At 36.3% G+C, this 17,467-nt stretch overlaps 2 protein-coding genes across 4 annotated transcripts; both read right to left on the bottom strand.

Annotated features, from left to right (window-relative positions):
• Positions 1–266: 266 nt before the first annotated feature.
• Positions 267–6,183, bottom strand: LOC129894309 (MA3 DOMAIN-CONTAINING TRANSLATION REGULATORY FACTOR 1-like). Of its 3 annotated transcripts, none has more exons than XM_055969935.1 (4): positions 5,995–6,183; positions 5,662–5,922; positions 3,810–3,904; positions 267–2,340 (listed from the first exon to the last, which is right to left on the bottom strand). In XM_055969935.1, the coding sequence occupies exons 2-4, from the start codon at positions 5,909–5,911 to the stop codon at positions 544–546; spliced, it is 2,142 nt and encodes a 713-aa protein (XP_055825910.1). In that variant the 5' UTR covers positions 5,912–5,922; positions 5,995–6,183; the 3' UTR covers positions 267–543. The 3 variants fall into 3 exon arrangements, with proteins under 3 accessions (XP_055825910.1, XP_055825912.1, XP_055825911.1); XM_055969937.1 differs by having other exon boundaries at positions 5,662–5,900; XM_055969936.1 differs by lacking the exon at positions 5,995–6,183 and having other exon boundaries at positions 5,662–5,988.
• A 1,191-nt stretch (positions 6,184–7,374) lies between these two features.
• On the bottom strand, positions 7,375–14,218 carry LOC129894142 (MA3 DOMAIN-CONTAINING TRANSLATION REGULATORY FACTOR 1-like). Its single transcript, XM_055969683.1, has 4 exons — positions 13,938–14,218; positions 13,583–13,852; positions 10,371–10,465; positions 7,375–9,468 (listed from the first exon to the last, which is right to left on the bottom strand). Exons 2-4 carry the CDS (start codon positions 13,839–13,841, stop codon positions 7,672–7,674), a joined length of 2,151 nt encoding a protein of 716 aa, XP_055825658.1. The 5' UTR covers positions 13,842–13,852; positions 13,938–14,218; the 3' UTR covers positions 7,375–7,671.
• Positions 14,219–17,467: the final 3,249 nt, after the last annotated feature.

Genomic DNA, 17,467 nt, shown 5'->3' with positions numbered 1-17,467 from the left:
CAAACAACAACTACACACAATTCTGCACACTAAACAACTTGGGACACCGAAATCATTAACCCGACAAAACTGTAAAATCAACACACCTTGTCGTTCCTCAATTGGCTCCGCTTCCTTTTCTCTCAAGAGGAGCAGTTCCTACCGTATAGGATCTTCAAAATGTATTTTGACCTGTAAAAGCTAATACAATCGACTTCCATCTCTCAAAAAGGACTCAACAAGCAAATGGTACAAAGCAAGTTAACAATGCCGAATTGACAAAATGATTGAACTCAAAAATGCAGGATTATTGATAATGATCTGTACTAACATCCATATGGAAGACAGCAAGGGTAATGCAGTATGCATTTACCGCTACATTAGATGAACGCAAGAGGCCTAATTTTTACATCAAGAAATATCCATCATACAAGAAACTCAAAAGAAAGAGGGAAGGACTTGGTAGTCCGTGTCCATCCACCACTCCCAAATAAAACAGACTTGGAGAAGGCAACAACGAACAACATGCAGAGATCAACAAGCTTATGTATATGATTTTTCTCATTAAGATGCATCAGATAACCCAAAAGATGGTAACAGCCAGCCTCTTTCTTTGGCATGCTCCAAATAAAATGTGAATTTATCCTTTGCATTCGGGATATCAAGAGCCAGATCTTCAAGCCCATCCTTGATCCTCCCAAAGCCTTTAGTCATCTGGTTTATGGTGATAAGCCCCTCGTTAAAGCATGCTTGCAGCAAATCCAGCATCCTGTCATTCTTCTTCTCCATTGCCATAACCAAAGCTTTCTTCACCACCTCATGATTGAAGAATGGCATTCCGAGATCCCGTATGCACTGGCAAGCTTCACTGAGAACACCACTACTTTCAAATTCCTCCAGGAGCTTTTGTATCTTATCCTTTGCATCCTCCACAGCCCAGCCAGTCCCACCACCCCAACACCTCAGGATCCTTTCTCCAGCATGCCGTGCAGATAGAAGTGATTGAGCCGTACAGACAGTCTCCGCTCCAGTGCTGCAATTTGGTGGCAGCTTGTTCGATATCTCCTCCAAATTCAGAGGAGCAAGGACATCATCTATTAGAGCCCTAGCAAGGAAAAGAGCAAGTTCATTGGAAGCATCTAAAATGTCAAGTGCTGTATCTTCTGAAGATTCCAGTAGCATCACAAATCCATTCACTATGTCTTCAGCTGAAAAAATCTCAATATGAAGTGCAGAAAGCAAAACAGATGCCATTTCCTTTTCCTTGTTTTTCCTGTCCATGGCAAGGGTGATTAGCTTCTTTAAAAAAATGGGGTTAAACTCAGGTTGTCCCAAATCTTCCAGACTTTGGATTAGTTCTGGAATGTCATCCGAGAGAAAATATTCGTGGATTATGCTTACAATTTGTTTCTTGTATTGCTTCAATTTTTCATCATCTGGACCATTTGCTTGCCCATCTTCCCCTGAGGCTTTCAGAGAAGATGCATCAAGCCATCCCTCAGAGATTGCCCGAGGAACAATTGACTGGAATGACGTTTTTGCAGAAGGAATATCCAGAGAAAGATCATCGATGCTCTCAGCCATCCTAGAAAAGCCCTTCACCATTTGACTGGAACTTACAAGACCCTCTTCTGCAGCCTCCTTTAAAAGTTTCAGAATAAGTGGTTCAGCAGACCGCATCTCCACGGCTAAAACTAAAGCTCTCTTGACGACTTCATGATAGAAAAATGGAACTTCCAATTGTCTTATGCATCTGCATGCCTCAACAGTATCTCCACTCTCAACATATTCCCTCAACAGATCAGCAATCCTTTTCTTGACTTCCTCAACAGTGAAATGGGTGCTGCCACCCCAGCGCCTCTCAACAAGTTCTGCATGATGTGGAGCTGAGAGATAGCGCTTCTCAGCAGTTTGCAACACCTGAAACCCCTTAGAGGATTCAGGTACCATTTTTCTGACTCTAGCGATAAAAGCTGGTGGAAGAATGTCATCAACCACAGCACGTGCGATGAATAAAGCAAGGATATCAACAGTATCTGGTATGTCCAGTGCCAAGTCATCAGCAGACTCCACAAGCATGTAAAACCCCTGACTGATCTGGGTAGGGTTGATGACATCGGCATAAAGAGCAGAAAGAAGAACTGAAGTCATTTCCTTCTCCTTGTCATGCCTATCCATGGCCATAGAAACAAGCCTCTTAATAATATACGGATGATACTCAGTAGAACCTAATTCCTTGAGATCAGAAGCAGCCAGTTCCACGTCAGCGGTGCTGAAGTATTCCTCTATAATTGATACTACAGATTTCTTGTAATCATCTAATGGATCAGAGACAGCAGTTCCTACAAGCTCATATGGCTCCTGTTCATTTAGAGCAAGGTGCAGACAGCATTAATATTAAACCCTGATAAAAAAAATTACTGAGGCAGTATCCTACTACATTGATTAATCTAGCAATTACAGGTAAAACAGACTAGATCAGGAATCAATCGGTTCAGGAAAAATGGAATTGCCAGATGGAAAAGTAAAAATTTCTTTAACAAAGATATGTATTTTGTGTCCTCTTCCCTTCATATGGTATTATAACTCCAAGGATTTAAAGTTAAAATACTGTTCATAACCAGTAATATTCTTAGCCTGTTTTACTTGTCTCGGTGATGAATGAACTAACGCGGCATATCCAAGGGGAGGTACAAGGAGATATAAAATTAAGAATGAAGATATTCAACACAAGGTGGAAGTGGCCTATATGGTGGTGGTGGACAAGAAGAGGGAAGCAAGGTTGAGATGATTCGGGCATGTGAAGAGGGGATTCACAGATGTCCGGTGAGGAGGTGTGAGAAGTTGGCCATGGTGGGTCTGAGGAAAAGTAGAGGTAGGCCGAAGAAATATTGGGGAGAGGTGATTAGACATGACAGACCTCCAGCTTAAGGTCGATAATCAAGGTAGAAGGTTAGTAGGTAGTCAAACATTGTCTAGTTTCCTTACTAGTATTATACTATTGCTCTCCTATTGTCTTACTCTTCGATATTTATTATTACATGTTGTTTCCTTTGTTTTGGTTATCATATTATTTGTTATTGCTAATTTTTTTTCTCCATTATTTTCATCATGGTTTATTCACTATTGTATTCTCTTTCCATACCTGCTATGAAATGCTTCACTTGAGCGGGGAATATATTGAAAACAATCTCACTACTTTCATAAGGTAGGGATCCTCCACTTGTGGAATTACACTAGGTACGTTGTTGTTGACCACTGCTCACTACCATTAAATTTAATTTTAACTGACATAAAGAAAAACGTTGACTACATACTTCAAGGGAAATATTGGAGCCTTGGCTTAGCGGTCAAGTAGGTTCCATAGTGGAAAATGTGTTTCGAGTCTTTAGGATTCACAATTATTTGGTATTTTACTTATCAGTAAAAAGCACATTTGGGAGCCACAACAAATCAGTAGTTGGGGAGACGGATGTAAATAGCCAGGAAAGAAAGCAAATTAATAATGGTTCATTGGGAATACATCATGTAGCACTTAGAAAAATAACTTTGCAATCATGATATTTAGACTAAAATTGTTTTTCCTTTGCATTATCTTTCTCATCGCCGATTACCTTCCCTCATTTTAAATTCCTTTTTAAAATTCTAATCCGCAAGTGCATAGTGTATATATTCTGAATGGTTTTAGAACTTGAGGGATGGTTGTGGTCTATTGTACAATGTAATATTACCAAAAAATTATTTTCGTACTCCAATAAAGAATAATGTCACGTGCAATTAACCAAAGTAACTTTCATTACCTAAGAAGTATAGTAAGCGGCAAGACTCACCTCACCACTATCATAGTTGGGATCATTTCTATCAAGATGAGATTCAACATCAATATCGAGCAATTTTCCCCAAGTGCCTTTACCACCAGCACCATCTGTTTCTCACCATCAAATAAAGATAAGCCTTCAGTAGAAGGAGAAAGAAAAAAATACATGGAAAAAACATACAAGCTGCATGCTTTCGCATTCAAGAACACTGATAAAGTATGTAAGAGAAATTGAAGACATCAGTCAGTTTCCAGGCTTCCTTTTTTGAAAAATTCATAGGCAAGGATTTCGGAGGATGAGGCAAGACAAGGAGTATTACCAAAGCCTAGGCTAGTACCTCACAGATCTCTCAGCGAGAGCTGCACACTTGTCAACAAACATGAGAGAGAGATGGAGAGAGATTGGGGAAGACGGAGGGAACCACAAAGAAAAACTCATGCGCCTGAAGAACCTAATGTCAGAAAAATGCTTGCACTATCTATCATGTACCCTTGGGCAAGGATGTACTAACAAACTTCAGCTCTTATTAGTTAGATTTTTGTGTGGTGAACATAAACAGTTTTTTGGCATCAACAGAACACACTGCTCACATATCCACGAAAATTCATAAGAGGTGTCCCCCCCCCCCCACCCACCCAAAAGTATATACACTACTCCGCCTGTCCTCCTTTATTCAACGCCATTTGACTCGGCAAAGGTGATAGAGCTCTACTGCCCTTCTACCTCCCTCGTGTCCCGGATATTACACCCATTTACAAGTAATTAACTTGATATGTGTATTATATTAGTAATAAAAGAAAATGTTGAACGACTAATTGAGCCGAGGTTCTATCATAAACAACCTCTCTACCCCCAAGGTAGGGGTAAGATTTATGTACACCCTCCCCTCCCCAGACTCCACAAAAGGGATTACACTTGATATGTTGTTGTTGTTATTGAAGGACTAACTGAAAACTTGCCAAGATAAGGAAAACATCACCTCAAGTTCTAAAAATGACTTGTCAAATGAATTAAAATCCTTGAAACTCGTTAAAAATCGTATGTGAACATAATTGCTAGTGCAATGGTGTCAAAATACATTGGAGATGAGAAAAATTACTCGGTATTTATAAAAGCTCGGTTTGAATTTGAACCTTGATCTCCAAGTAATTTTCCACTTTATTGATCACTAGGGAACAATCTTGAGCAAATGAGTACTCTCCTGAATTATTGATATTGTGTAGACTGTGGAGTATATAGGGAACATACGCAGAATGCAGCATGAGTTCAACTGAACTCATACAATATAGGTGCTTAGAGGAACATAGGCAGAATGGAGCTTAAGTTCAATTGAACTCAGTTATTTTGACATGAAATGAAAATATACACCAAGTGAAAAGTACTAAAATTTTAACAAATATAAGATTTTGAGCACGTGGTTTAAAAATGCAATGGGCTAAGTGATAATACCTTACAGGTTGAACTCATCAAATTTAAATCCTTAATCAACCTTTCACAGGGAACTCTTGGAGTATTCACGTGAAATGAAAAAGAAGTGTTGCCTTATGTACAATTCTCTGCACTGTGGCCTCTTTTTGAACTATAATAGCCTAACCAAGGCGTGATTGTTTTACACCTAAGAGCAAATTAAGTCCATTTACAAAGTACATTAATCCAGAAATAATGCCAGAAAAGTTCCAAATTTTCCTAATGCATCCCTTCAAAAGGGCGTGTAAATTTCAATCAGTTAGACACACTAACTTCTTTCATCTTAAGCTCAATAAGAAGCACCAGGATGTGGTCAGTTGACTGGGTATTAAAAAATTCAATACAAAAACTTAAGAAGAAGTAAAAATTGATTCATCCAAAAAGTAATAATACTCACCCTTCTTAACCCGGATATGCTTCCCTGAATGTGTACGCCTTACATGTCGGACAGCAATACCAGCCGTGGATGCCTTCCCACCGCCTGGTGCCTTCACATGATGTTCCGACAAGAGAAGAGAAGAGGATTTAGCACCTGGAGATTTCATTGTGGGTGACTTTGGAGAAGATGACAAAACCTCCACATTCTGCGGTGCTATATCCAGCATTTCCCTCTGTTGTTCAGTCAGAAATCCCTCACTTGAGTCCATTTCACCAAAACCTGCACATATCAAACCATCAACTCTCCTCTTAACAAAATCAACACAACTATCGAGAATCCTGTCTTTTTCACCTATCCGTCGTAAAACAATGAATTCCTCTGTTCCTTGGCTCTTGATCGGTGAGCCAAGAGAGGATACAAAATCGAGAATCCGATCTTCAAAACAATCTTCCAGTATACTGATTACACCCTAGATCAGTGAAGCAGAAGAGTAAATTATTATGTTTTGTATGTATAGGTTTTGTGGATTTAGATTGAGAAGCTGAGTTGAAATGGATGAGAATGTAAAGAGTTATTATATAAATAGGGAGGCTATAGTCTAAGATTAAAGGTGCACGTCATCATCCACGTGTCGTTTCTATTTCTGGAGCTCCATTTCAGCCTCGTACGGGTTAGGGTTTGGTTATTAGGAAGTTACATTGATGCCCTTACTTTACTCTACATTGTTCATATAGCCATATTGATAAAGTAAAAAGAAAATAAAAATGTGATATTGGCTTATCGAACTTTGGCATTTGGCTTGGACAAGACAACAGTTCTAATGCCTCAATCCCCATTTCGGAAACTGAAGTTATCAATTATCGGAAAGAAAAACAGATTGGTCGACGAAATGCTGCATCCTCCATTTTACCAGTTGAATACTTTAAAAATTTTCCTGGTTTATATGTTAGATACATTATCCATTTTGTTACAAGAGTTAGATAAAAGGTAAGTGTGATTTTAATTCTCTCTAAGACGTTTAATCATTCTATTTTTTATGTAAGTCGCATGAGCCTTGGAGTAAGGGCCATTAAGGGACAAAGGACAAGGTTAAAGGGCTCAAGAGCAATCGCAGCTTATTCATCGAGAAGCCACTCGCGGCACACGGACTAGAAATCATAACTTCTGATCTTGATCTTACGATTGCAGTCAGGAAAGGGGGCATTTCTAATTTGTGAATTTCTAATGATCGCCGTGTTCTGCATGCTGGATCTTCTACTAGCGCCTTTGCCCTTTTGTTTTCATCCTAAATTTCTTTGCCTTTTGGGAATTTTTGTAAAAGAATGCTGCACTTTTGGCTCCAGACTCTCCTTTATGGTATCATACAATAGCTTCCTCACGAGGACTATGTTCTTCTTCGTAGTTTGACAGCTCTCAGTAATTGTCCATGATCCAGTTTTTCTATCATGCCTTACTGTTGCAACTTAACTCAATTCTATGTATTATTTTAACTCAATGTTTACAGTCTTCTAGATTCGAACTCTCTAATCTAGCAATGATCATTTAACCTATTAAAATCAAAATCCAAAGTTTTTCCTTCTTCACTTTACTAAAGCAATTCACTTTTATTTATTTCTTCAACAATATAGCACATGAACTCATATTAGCGCTCTTGATTAAACAAGATAACTCAGGTCAAAGTAGTCTCTGCAAAACTACAAACATGCAAGTTAATTACGTAATGACCTCAAAAAAAAAAAAAAACTTCAGCAAGCACAGAATTATGTAAATTATCTGTACAAACATCATTCTGGAAAATAGTAAAGATTAAGGTAATGCAGTTTGTGTTCACTACAGGAGAGGAACACCAGAGCCCCAACTTTTACATCAACATCCATCATTTAAAAACTACTAATGAAAGAGAAATCTGAGAGGATTGGAAAGTCACTGTCCATCTACTCCCAAGTAAAGGGTACGAGCTACACTAAGGGAAGACAATAACGAACAACATACACAGATGAAATGATCTAATGTATATGAATCTACTTATCAAGATGCATCTGGTAACCCAAAGGAAGGTAACAGCCAGCCTCTTCCTTTGGCGTGCTCCACATAAAACGCAAATTTATCCTTTGCATTGGGAATGTCAAGAGCCAGATCATCAAGCCCATCCTTGATCCTCCCAAAGCCTTTAGTCATCTGGTTTATGGTGATAAGCCCCTCATTAAAGCACTCTTGCAGCAAATCCAGCATCCTATCATTCTTCTTCTCCATTGCCATAACCAAAGCTTTCTTCACTACCTCATGATTGAAGAATGGCATCCCAATATCTCGTATGCATTGGCAAGCTTCACTGATAACACCACCACTTTCAAATTCCTCAAGAAGCTTTTGAATTTTATCCTTTGCATCCTCCACAGCCCAGCCAGTCCCACCACCCCAACATCTTAGGATCCTCTCTCCAGCATGGCGTGCGGATAGAAGTGATTGAGCCATGCAGACAGTCTCAGCACCGCTGCTGCAATTTGGTGGCAACCTGTTCGTTATCTCCTCCAAATTCAGTGGAGCAAGGACATCATCTATTACAGCCCTAGCAAGGAAAAGAGCTAGTTCATTGGAAGCATCTAAAATGTCCAGTGCTGTATCTTCTGCGGATTCCAGTAGCATCACAAATCCATTGACTATGTCTTCAGTAGAAAAAATCTCAATATGAAGTGCAGAAAGCAAAACAGATGCCATTTCCTTCTCCTTGTTTTTCCTGTCCATGGCAAGGGTAATTAGCTTCTTCAGGAAAATGGGATTATACTCTGGTGCCCCAAAATCTTCCAAACTCCGGATTAGCTCCGGAATGTCATCTGAGAGGAAATATTCATGGATTATATTAACTATCTGTTTTTTGTAGTGCTTCACTTTTTCATCGTCTGGACCATTTGCTTGCCCATCTTCACCTAAGGCTTTCAGGAAAGATGCATCAAGCCATCCCTCAGAGATTGCCCGAGGAACAACTGACTGGAATGACGTTTTTGCAGAAGGAATATCCAGAGAAAGATCATCGATACTCTCAGCCATCCTAGAAAAGCCCTTCACCATTTGACTGGAACTTATAAGACCCTCTTCTGCGGCCTCCTTTAAAAGTTTCAGAATAAGTGGTTCAGCAGACTGCATCTCCATGGCTAAAACTAAAGCTCTCTTGACAACTTCATGATAGAAAAAAGAAACTTCCAATTTTCTTATGCATCTACAGGCCTCAGCAGTGTCTCCACTCTCAACATACTCCCTCAATAGATCAGCAATTCTTTTCTTGACTTCCTCAACAGTGAAATGGGTGCTGCCACCCCAGCGCCTCTCAACAAGTTCTGCATGGTGTGGTGCTGAGAGATAGCTCTTCTCAGCAGTTTGCAGCACCTGTATCCCCTTGGAGGATTCTGGAAGCATTTTTCTGGCTCTTGCGATAAAAGCAGGTGGAAGAATGTCATCGACCACAGCCCGTGCGATAAACAAAGCGAGGATATCAACAGTATCTGGTATGTCCACTGCCAAGTCATCAGCAGACTCCACAAGCATGAAAAATCCCCGACTAATCTGGGTAGGGTTGATAACATCAGCATAAAGTGCAGAAAGAAGAACAGAAGCCATTTCCTTCTCCTTATCATGCCTATCCATTGACATAGAAACAAGCCTCTTAATAAAATATGGGTGATACTCAGTTGAACCTAATTCCTTGAGATCAGACGTAGCCACTTCAACGTCACCAGTGCTGAAGTATTCCTCAATAATTGATGCTACAGATTTCTTGTAGTGGTCTAATGGATCAGAGACAGCAGTTCCAACAAGCTCATACGGCTCCTGTTCAGTCAAGGAGGAGGAAGACAACAACAATATAACAACTTTCATGAGAATTACTGAGGCAGTTTCCGCGAAAAATCAAACAGCCATAAAATGAATCAATTAGTTCACGAAAAATGGAGTTAGCATATGGAAAATTGCAAATTTCCTTAACAGGGGGTATGTCCTCCGTGTATCCCTATAAAACCTAAGATTTAAAGTCAAAATACTCCTCAAAACATTAATTTTGTTAACAGCCACTACTTAACCATTAAATTTGATTAGATAAAATATGAAGATAAATGTGGACTATGACAAAGAAACAATTGTGGGCGCACTCCAGTAGGTTCCTTAGTGGAAAGGTTCATGTGTTCAAGTCTTAGTACAACTTCTCTGTTAAATTACTAAAAAGAGAAAAAAAAATGGAAAGTCATAACAGACTATTCACTAAGGAGGCAGATGTAAGCTGCCAGAAAAAGAAAGAAAATAAACTAACCATGGTGTAAAAAATAGATAATAGACAACTAGGGAGAATAACTTTGCATTGCTTTCTACAGAAAAATACCCTGTTGTTGTGAACCTTCACATTGGCTCTTCCCTATACAATCATGATATTTAAGATTGAACTTTAATCTTCCTTCGCATTGTTTCTTTCTCACTAATGATTCCCTTAACCATTCTTTAAATTGCCTTTTTCTCCGTTATAAGCCACAATTGTGTAATGCAGGCATTATGGGAGCATTCTGGTATATTATACAATGTTACATTGCCAAAAAATGAACTTATTTGATCAATTATTCCAAAATAAATATATGATGAACAATAGTACTCCAATGAAGAATAATGTAACATGTAATATAAGTATATAACCAAATCTAAAGTTATTTTATCACCTAGGCCAGTGTAGTTTCTGTAAGACTCACCTCACCACTATCATAGTTGGGATCATTCTTATCGATATGAGATTCACCATCAGTATCTAACCATCTTCCCCAGGTACCTTTACCGCCGGCTCCATCTGTTTTAGACCATCAAATGCAGGAAAGCCTTCAGTATATGTGCAGAGAAAGAAATGAAAAAGAAAAAACATTTACAAGCTGCGTGATACTTGCAATTGAGAACACTGAAGGCTATATCACAAGGAAGAAAGAAAGCAAAATTACACTAAGGAAGTAACTTGTACTACAAATAAAAAAACAAAAACATTATGTAGATGCAACTAACTCTAATGAATGTAACTTCAGGCTTTGATAGAAGGGGGAAATAAACAAATCATACCCAAGATCCCAACAGGTAAAACCAAATTAACACCACAGGTGCACCAGACAAATAATACTCAATATTGCATTCCCTGTATATTAGCACTTGGTTTAGATTATCCTTTGATGCTTCACAATCAGCTTTGACACTTCAACTTCTAATTAGTTTAAAACAAACATTTACCTGTTGGCTTTTATCTACTAACAACCATTGGATTTCCACAGCTCATATGCTGATATACTTGTCAGACTAATCTCAACAACTTATTAAAATGCAAAGCGATCTACCGAATGCTTCTTCCTGAAAACACTCAGTGCTCAGGACACACCTATTAAAGCTATAACAGCTATATCCTCTTAAATGGGTTTGAATGATTTGCACAGACAGCGTCACAAAAATTGTATGTAGCCCAAAAGCAGTGTGTTGACATCAAAGTATAGAGCCACCAGATTCACAAGGATATCAAGACATTTCTAATTAAAAATGATAAAACTAAGAATTACTCAGCAGTGAAGGATACATTGAAACATTTTGAAAGAATGCTGTAAATGAAGAGCTCCCGCAGTGAATATATCTAAAACTAAAGTTGGAAGAGTTCCTCTAGACATATTTCACTTATCATCCAGTTTTATGAAAAAACACTGACTTAAAGAAAAGAACTGATAAATAAAATGAAAGCAATAATATAGTAACTTCCTTTAACAGGAACTATATAAGCAAATAGGAATTAATGTTTGATTAATATTCTCCTTTTCTAACAAAATACATAAGAAAAGACCTAATCTCCTACTTGATATTATCTATTATATATATAGACTTATCGGGAACTCTTGGAGCATCAAATTAACATGAGAAAGAAGCATTGCTTTATACATAGTCCTCTGTGCTACCGGCCTAGTGGCATAGGCAGGATTTTCGTAAGCAGTGTCGCATTTTAAATGAGAACAAACAAATAAAATAATGTAACATATCATATGATAAAAGGAAGGAAATGCAAATAAAACACAAATTAATGTAGTGAGTTTTTGTTTCTTTAAATGTATTCAAAATTAAATTACCTCATTAAAAGTTATACGAAACACCTTTTTTTATATAGGGTACCAAACAATTACTAAACAAGTCATTATTCATTTGATTCTACAAATCATTCTTAATCAATATCATTGGCGAGTAAGAAGATGAAAGGAAAGAAAAAAAAACATAGCACAAGAACTAATTAGGGAAGAAGCCACATTCTTCTCAATACATCCAAATAGATTTTGTCGCCAAATTTTACTGATACGATTTTGGAGTAATTGGTTCAACATTTTGTTAAGTGTTAACTACCAAGAGGTTAGTGGTTCGAACCTGGATGGTGTATCATTTTGTAGATTGAAGCGCAAAAACTTTTAAACAATAATAAATGTGGCCACCGCGATTAGAACCCGCGACATCTATATTGAAAACTACGGTGCCGGACCATATGAGCTGTGTGGCTCCTTGTGTCAAGGAGTGTCATTTTACTCAATATACCCACTAATTTTTTTTAATAAATGTGGCCACCGCGATTAGAACTCGCGACATCTATATTGAAAACTACGGCACTGGACCATATGAGTTGTGTGTCTCCTTGTGTCAAGGAGTGTCATTTTACTCAATATACCCTCTAATTTTTTCTCTCTTAATTATATATATATATTCAGTCAAAGAAAATCCATCAAAGCAGTGGAACGTGACACCGCTTTCCTTAAGGTAAAGCCTCCCCTGGCTACAACATTTCTTTTCTTCTTCTTTTTTGGTCACCATTAAAGCCTATCCCTTTGTTGCCAAAATTACTGATACTTAACATTTTGTTAAGTATTAACTACTAAGAGGTCAGCAGTTCGAACCTGGATGGTGTATCATTGTGTAGATTGAAGCGCAAAAACTTCAAAACAATAATAAATGCAGCCACCACAATTAGAACTTGCGACATCTATATTGAAAACTAAGGCACCTCACCATATGAGTTGTGTGGCTCCTTGTGTCAAGGAGTGTCATTTTTACATGATATACCCTCTATTTTTGTTGTCTTTTAATTATATATACATATTCAGTAAAAATTACCGACGAAGCAGTGTCACGTGACCCGCTTGGCCTAAGGTGAATCTTAATGAAACAGGGGGGGGGAGATTCACCTTAGGCCTAAGGTGAATCTGCCCCGCGCTACAACATTTTATTTTCTTATTTTCTTTTTGGGTCACTATTAAAGCGTATCCCATTGTCACCAAATTTGCTGATATGATTTTGGAGTAATTGGTTCAACATTTTGTCAAGTGTTAACTACCAAGAGGTCAGCGGGTTTGAACCTGGATGGGGTATCATTTTGTAGATTGAAGCGCAAAAATTAAAACAATAATAAATGTGGACCATATGAGCTGTGTGGCTCCTTTTGGAGTGTCATTTTACTCAATATACCCTCTATTTTGATCCGTCTTTTAATTATATATACATATTCAGTAAGAATTTCCGACAAGCAGTGTCATGTGACCATTGACACCGCTTGGCCTAAGGTAAAATCTTCCCTTGGCTACATCATTTCTTTTCTTTTTTTCTTTCTTGGCTCACTATCAAAGTCTATCCCTGACACGATTGTTTTAAAACTAAGAACAAACTAAGTTCATCTAGGAAGTACATCAATCCACATTCAACGTGTGAAAGTAAGTAAATATTAGCCCACTGTCACCCTCCATAAAGGGATTTACAATGTCATTAGCAATTCAACTACTCACACTAGATTAGAATCACTTCAACAATATAATTACAATAAAAATAGGTCATAATTCAGAATCTCAAATACCAAATTGAAACTTGAGTTGAACTAAAATGTCATCACGATTCAGCAGAGAACACTCACCCTTCTTAACACGAATATGCTTCCCTGAGTGCGTCCTTCGTACATGTCTCACAGCAATCCCAGCCGTGGTTGCCTTTCCACCGCCTGGTGCCTTGACGTGATGTTCCGCCAAAAGTACAGACGAAGACTTAGCAGCAGCAGCACCTGGAGACTTCAGAGTAGGAGACTTGGGAGAAGATGACAAAACATCCACATTCAGCGGTGCAGTTTTCAACATCTCCCTCTGTCCTTCAGTCAGAAATCCCTCATTCGACGCCATTTCACAGAAACCTACATATATCAAACAATCAACATCCAGTAACAACACGAAACGGTTATAAAAAAAATCACAAACTAAATCAAAAGCTGTAATTACCTCTCCGCACTGAGTGGCAACAGTGAAGAGAGAGCGATCAGTTCGAAATCTCCGTCTAACAAACGAATTCCTCCGTCCTTGTCTCGGATCTCGAATTCCTCCGTCCTCAATTAGTGCCAATCGATACAAACAACAGTGAAACCCTAGATCAATGGAAGACGATACGTATAAATATGAATTTGTATGTATAGGTTTTATGGATTTAGATTGAGATTTGCTTGAAAAAGGAAAAAAAAGAAGGCGTGAGGAGAGTGGGGTGGTAGTGAGTGGAAATGGATGAGAACGAAGAGCATAAATAGGGAGGCTACGGTTACATTTACACATCAGCAAACAACTAGGAGTCTATCCACGTGTCCTTCGCGCTTAAGGTGAGACTCTAGTCGAGGAGCTCCATTCAGAGTGCCCCATTAGGGTTTTGTTATTTTGGAAGTTACATTGGTACCCCTCACTTACATATTATTATTATCAAAAGTAGGGGTATTCACGGGTCGGTTTAAATCGATTATTGATCAAAATCAAAATCAAACAAATTTAATCGGTTTTAAAATTATCCAAACCAATTAAAATATGCATTTATCGGTTTGGTTGTTATCGGTTTCGATTTGGTTTGATTGGGTTATTCAGTTCTTAACCATACACAAAAATAAAAGAAACGATTCATTCAAAAGAGAAGAAAAGACAATAATTCATTCAAAAAAAATAAATTGTCTTTGTGCCATTTTGGATCTTATAATTCTTATATCAAAACTTTAATTAGATTTAACTCCTTGCTTATATTGTTAGCTAATTCAATGTACTAAACAACATAACATTACTGAATAATGCACAAGCTAATGATATGATTGTACAAATAAATGACGTATCATACCTTATTATTTTAAATTAGTGTGCTGTATTTTTTGCATTAAAAAGTGTTCATAAAAATAATATATTATGTATATATAATTATAAAAAATATATATATTTATAATTTATCGGTTCGGTTCAGTTATTTCTTCGATTTTTTTGAACAAAATCAAAATCAAATCAAATATTATCAATTTTTAAATATGTAAAACCAAACTAAACAAAAATCGATTTATTTGATCAATTTGATTTGATTTTTCGGTTTGGATAGATTTTTATCTTAACTATGAACATCTCTAGCCAAAAGTGACCAAAAAAACATTTGTCTTACACAAATTCATTTTTAACTAATAGGAATATTTTTGGACTAATGGATATTTTTGTTCAATATTTCATAATTTAAAAATATTTTAAATTTTTTTACGTTAAAAAATAAGGGTGATGTTTGGATCAATTTGAGCACTTCAATATTATTTGATAAAACGTATATGTTAACACTCGGACACATAAAAATAATAAGTTACTTGAAGATTTTTTCTAAATTGACGTTTCACCCATATTTTATTATGACTATTTGTTGTTATGTCACACAATTTAATTGGGAAAATCAAAATGGTGCCTAAAATTATAATTAGATTTCAATAATAGGCTCCTAATTTACGAAAATTATATTAATCTTGGATATATTATAAAGTATTCTTTTGATATTTATCGGATAATTAGGGCAAAAAATTAAATACACGTACACGAAACACATATAGAATTAATTAAAACTTTGTCCATCAGTGTAGTTTGGCCACATATGAGAGAAATAATGATAATTTTATATTTTATATTTTATATTTAAGTACACCACTCCTAATTTTATGTTTAATGGTGAAAAGATAACAAACAAAAATATTATAATTTCTCTACACACATGCACTAAACAAAAGGCCTAAAGTATTTAGGGAAAAATACGATCATTATCAGTACATTTTGTTCTTGAAATAAAACAAAAATTGAAACCATATCTTCATTCTTCAATTTTTTTCATGAAAATTTTAGTTCAATCTCTTCAAATTTCATCTTATAAATCGTTATACTCTTCCATAATCAAATTTTGACATGTGTTTCATAAAACTTTGGTTCAAATTTTTCAGAAATTTGAATAGTTTTGTTGAAGATTATTTCTTTGGAATAACTGTTAAATTTGGAGAAGAAAATAATTTTTTAAGCTTCGATCTAAAGAGGAAAATGGATCTATAAATTAAGAATAGTGTACTTCAAAAAAAAATGGTAAGTTACAATTATTTCTTTTTTACATGGCTGAAATACACAAATATTCAATTTTTTGCCCTACTCATTTCATAAGTGTCCCAAAAATATTTTAATAATATATTCAACGGATAATCAAATTTTGACTATATAGGTATCATAACTTATGGGTCATCTTAGACCCCTTTCCTCGCTCCCCCCTACCCCCTCCCCCCCCGGATTCATAAGCTTAAACAAGCTATTTAGATTAAAATTGAAAAAGCCCATAAAACACTCTCGTGTTAAAATTGAAGATTGTAGTAAAAGGAAAATACTGGAAAGAAATTTCCCAATATATGAAGATATAAAACTTGACTTTATTTAAAATTTAGAAATCATAAAATTCAAATAAAAAGTTAAATTAGTATAATACATTATATTAATAAAAACAATAGAAGATTATGTAGCAGTTTGTGGTGGTCATAGGTTGTATTGAGATTGTGTGGAGTGATGATGATAGTTATGGGGAGCAGCTAGTGGTAATGATAGTTGTAAATAGTGATGAACAACAATTGTTGATCATTGTGGTTGATGGTGAAAATTAATAATTGTGATGGACAATAGTAATACTGAACGATTGAAATATATAGATGTGGTTGATGATAGTGATTGTTAATATTATTTGATGGTTGTAATGATAGTTAAACATCGTTGTAATGATTTAGATAGTGGCTAATAATAATAAAAATTGATTGTGGCGATTGATAGTGATGATGATTGTGGTGAATACTAGTGAAAGTGTATGGAGGAGTCATAAATTCTTATATTTTGTAAAAAAATACTTAGCGATATTAAAATTTTGTTATAGATCAAAATCATTTAAATCTATTTAGACCATTAAGTGATTGCACAATTAGAAAACAAATACACCTGACAATTAAAATTTGAATAACTAAAATACAAACATAATCAATAAAAAAATTAATGACTGAAATTTGAATGATTAAAATTAATATGTTCATGAAATATGGTTTACCTTCCTAAGAAATGTTGAGGGTTGTATGTGAAAATTGTAGGTTGTGAAACATAACATCAATTGGTAAACTCAATTCTAGTTCACGTGTTGTTTTAAAGGGGCATAAATCATTGACAGCCCTTCAAAGTTGTGGCCACCTTTCATTCAGGCACCTCAACTAAAGACGTTTGTTCATTTTAAACATCTTGTGTATGATTTCACTATGTCATTTCAACACTTTTTGCTGACATGACATAGTGAATGGAAACACTCATCAGTCACACGTGAGAGCTTTATTTTGCCAATTTTTATTTTATTTTATTTTTCTTCTCCATTTTTAGCTATCATTTTTCAAGCTTGAGCTCTTTTTCATGGTAAAATAGATTAGACGATGCCACGAACAAAAAGATGGATTCCAACACCAAGAATTTTC

The sequence above is a fragment of the Solanum dulcamara genome, chromosome 7 (genome assembly GCF_947179165.1).
Source record: "Solanum dulcamara chromosome 7, daSolDulc1.2, whole genome shotgun sequence".
Taxonomy (NCBI): Eukaryota; Viridiplantae; Streptophyta; class Magnoliopsida; order Solanales; family Solanaceae; genus Solanum; species Solanum dulcamara.
Note: the sequence above shows the minus strand (reverse complement) of the source record. Positions and strands in the feature narration are given on the sequence as shown.

What these genes read in the sequence shown, in the direction of transcription:
- LOC129894309 (XM_055969935.1), bottom strand. Translation starts at nt 5,911, where the DNA reads ATGGACTCAAGTGAGGGATTTCTGACTGAACAACAGAGGGAAATGCTG. An exon ending in GCATATCCGGGTTAAGAAGG is followed by an intron (nt 3,905 to 5,661) that starts GTGAGTATTATT and finishes GGTGAGAAACAG; the next exon opens with ATGGTGCTGGTGGTAAAGGC. An exon ending in CCAACTATGATAGTGGTGAG is followed by an intron (nt 2,341 to 3,809) that starts GTGAGTCTTGCC and finishes CTAAATGAACAG; the next exon opens with GAGCCATATGAGCTTGTAGG.
- LOC129894142 (XM_055969683.1), bottom strand. Translation starts at nt 13,841, where the DNA reads ATGGCGTCGAATGAGGGATTTCTGACTGAAGGACAGAGGGAGATGTTG. An exon ending in GCATATTCGTGTTAAGAAGG is followed by an intron (nt 10,466 to 13,582) that starts GTGAGTGTTCTC and finishes GGTCTAAAACAG; the next exon opens with ATGGAGCCGGCGGTAAAGGT. An exon ending in CCAACTATGATAGTGGTGAG is followed by an intron (nt 9,469 to 10,370) that starts GTGAGTCTTACA and finishes TTGACTGAACAG; the next exon opens with GAGCCGTATGAGCTTGTTGG.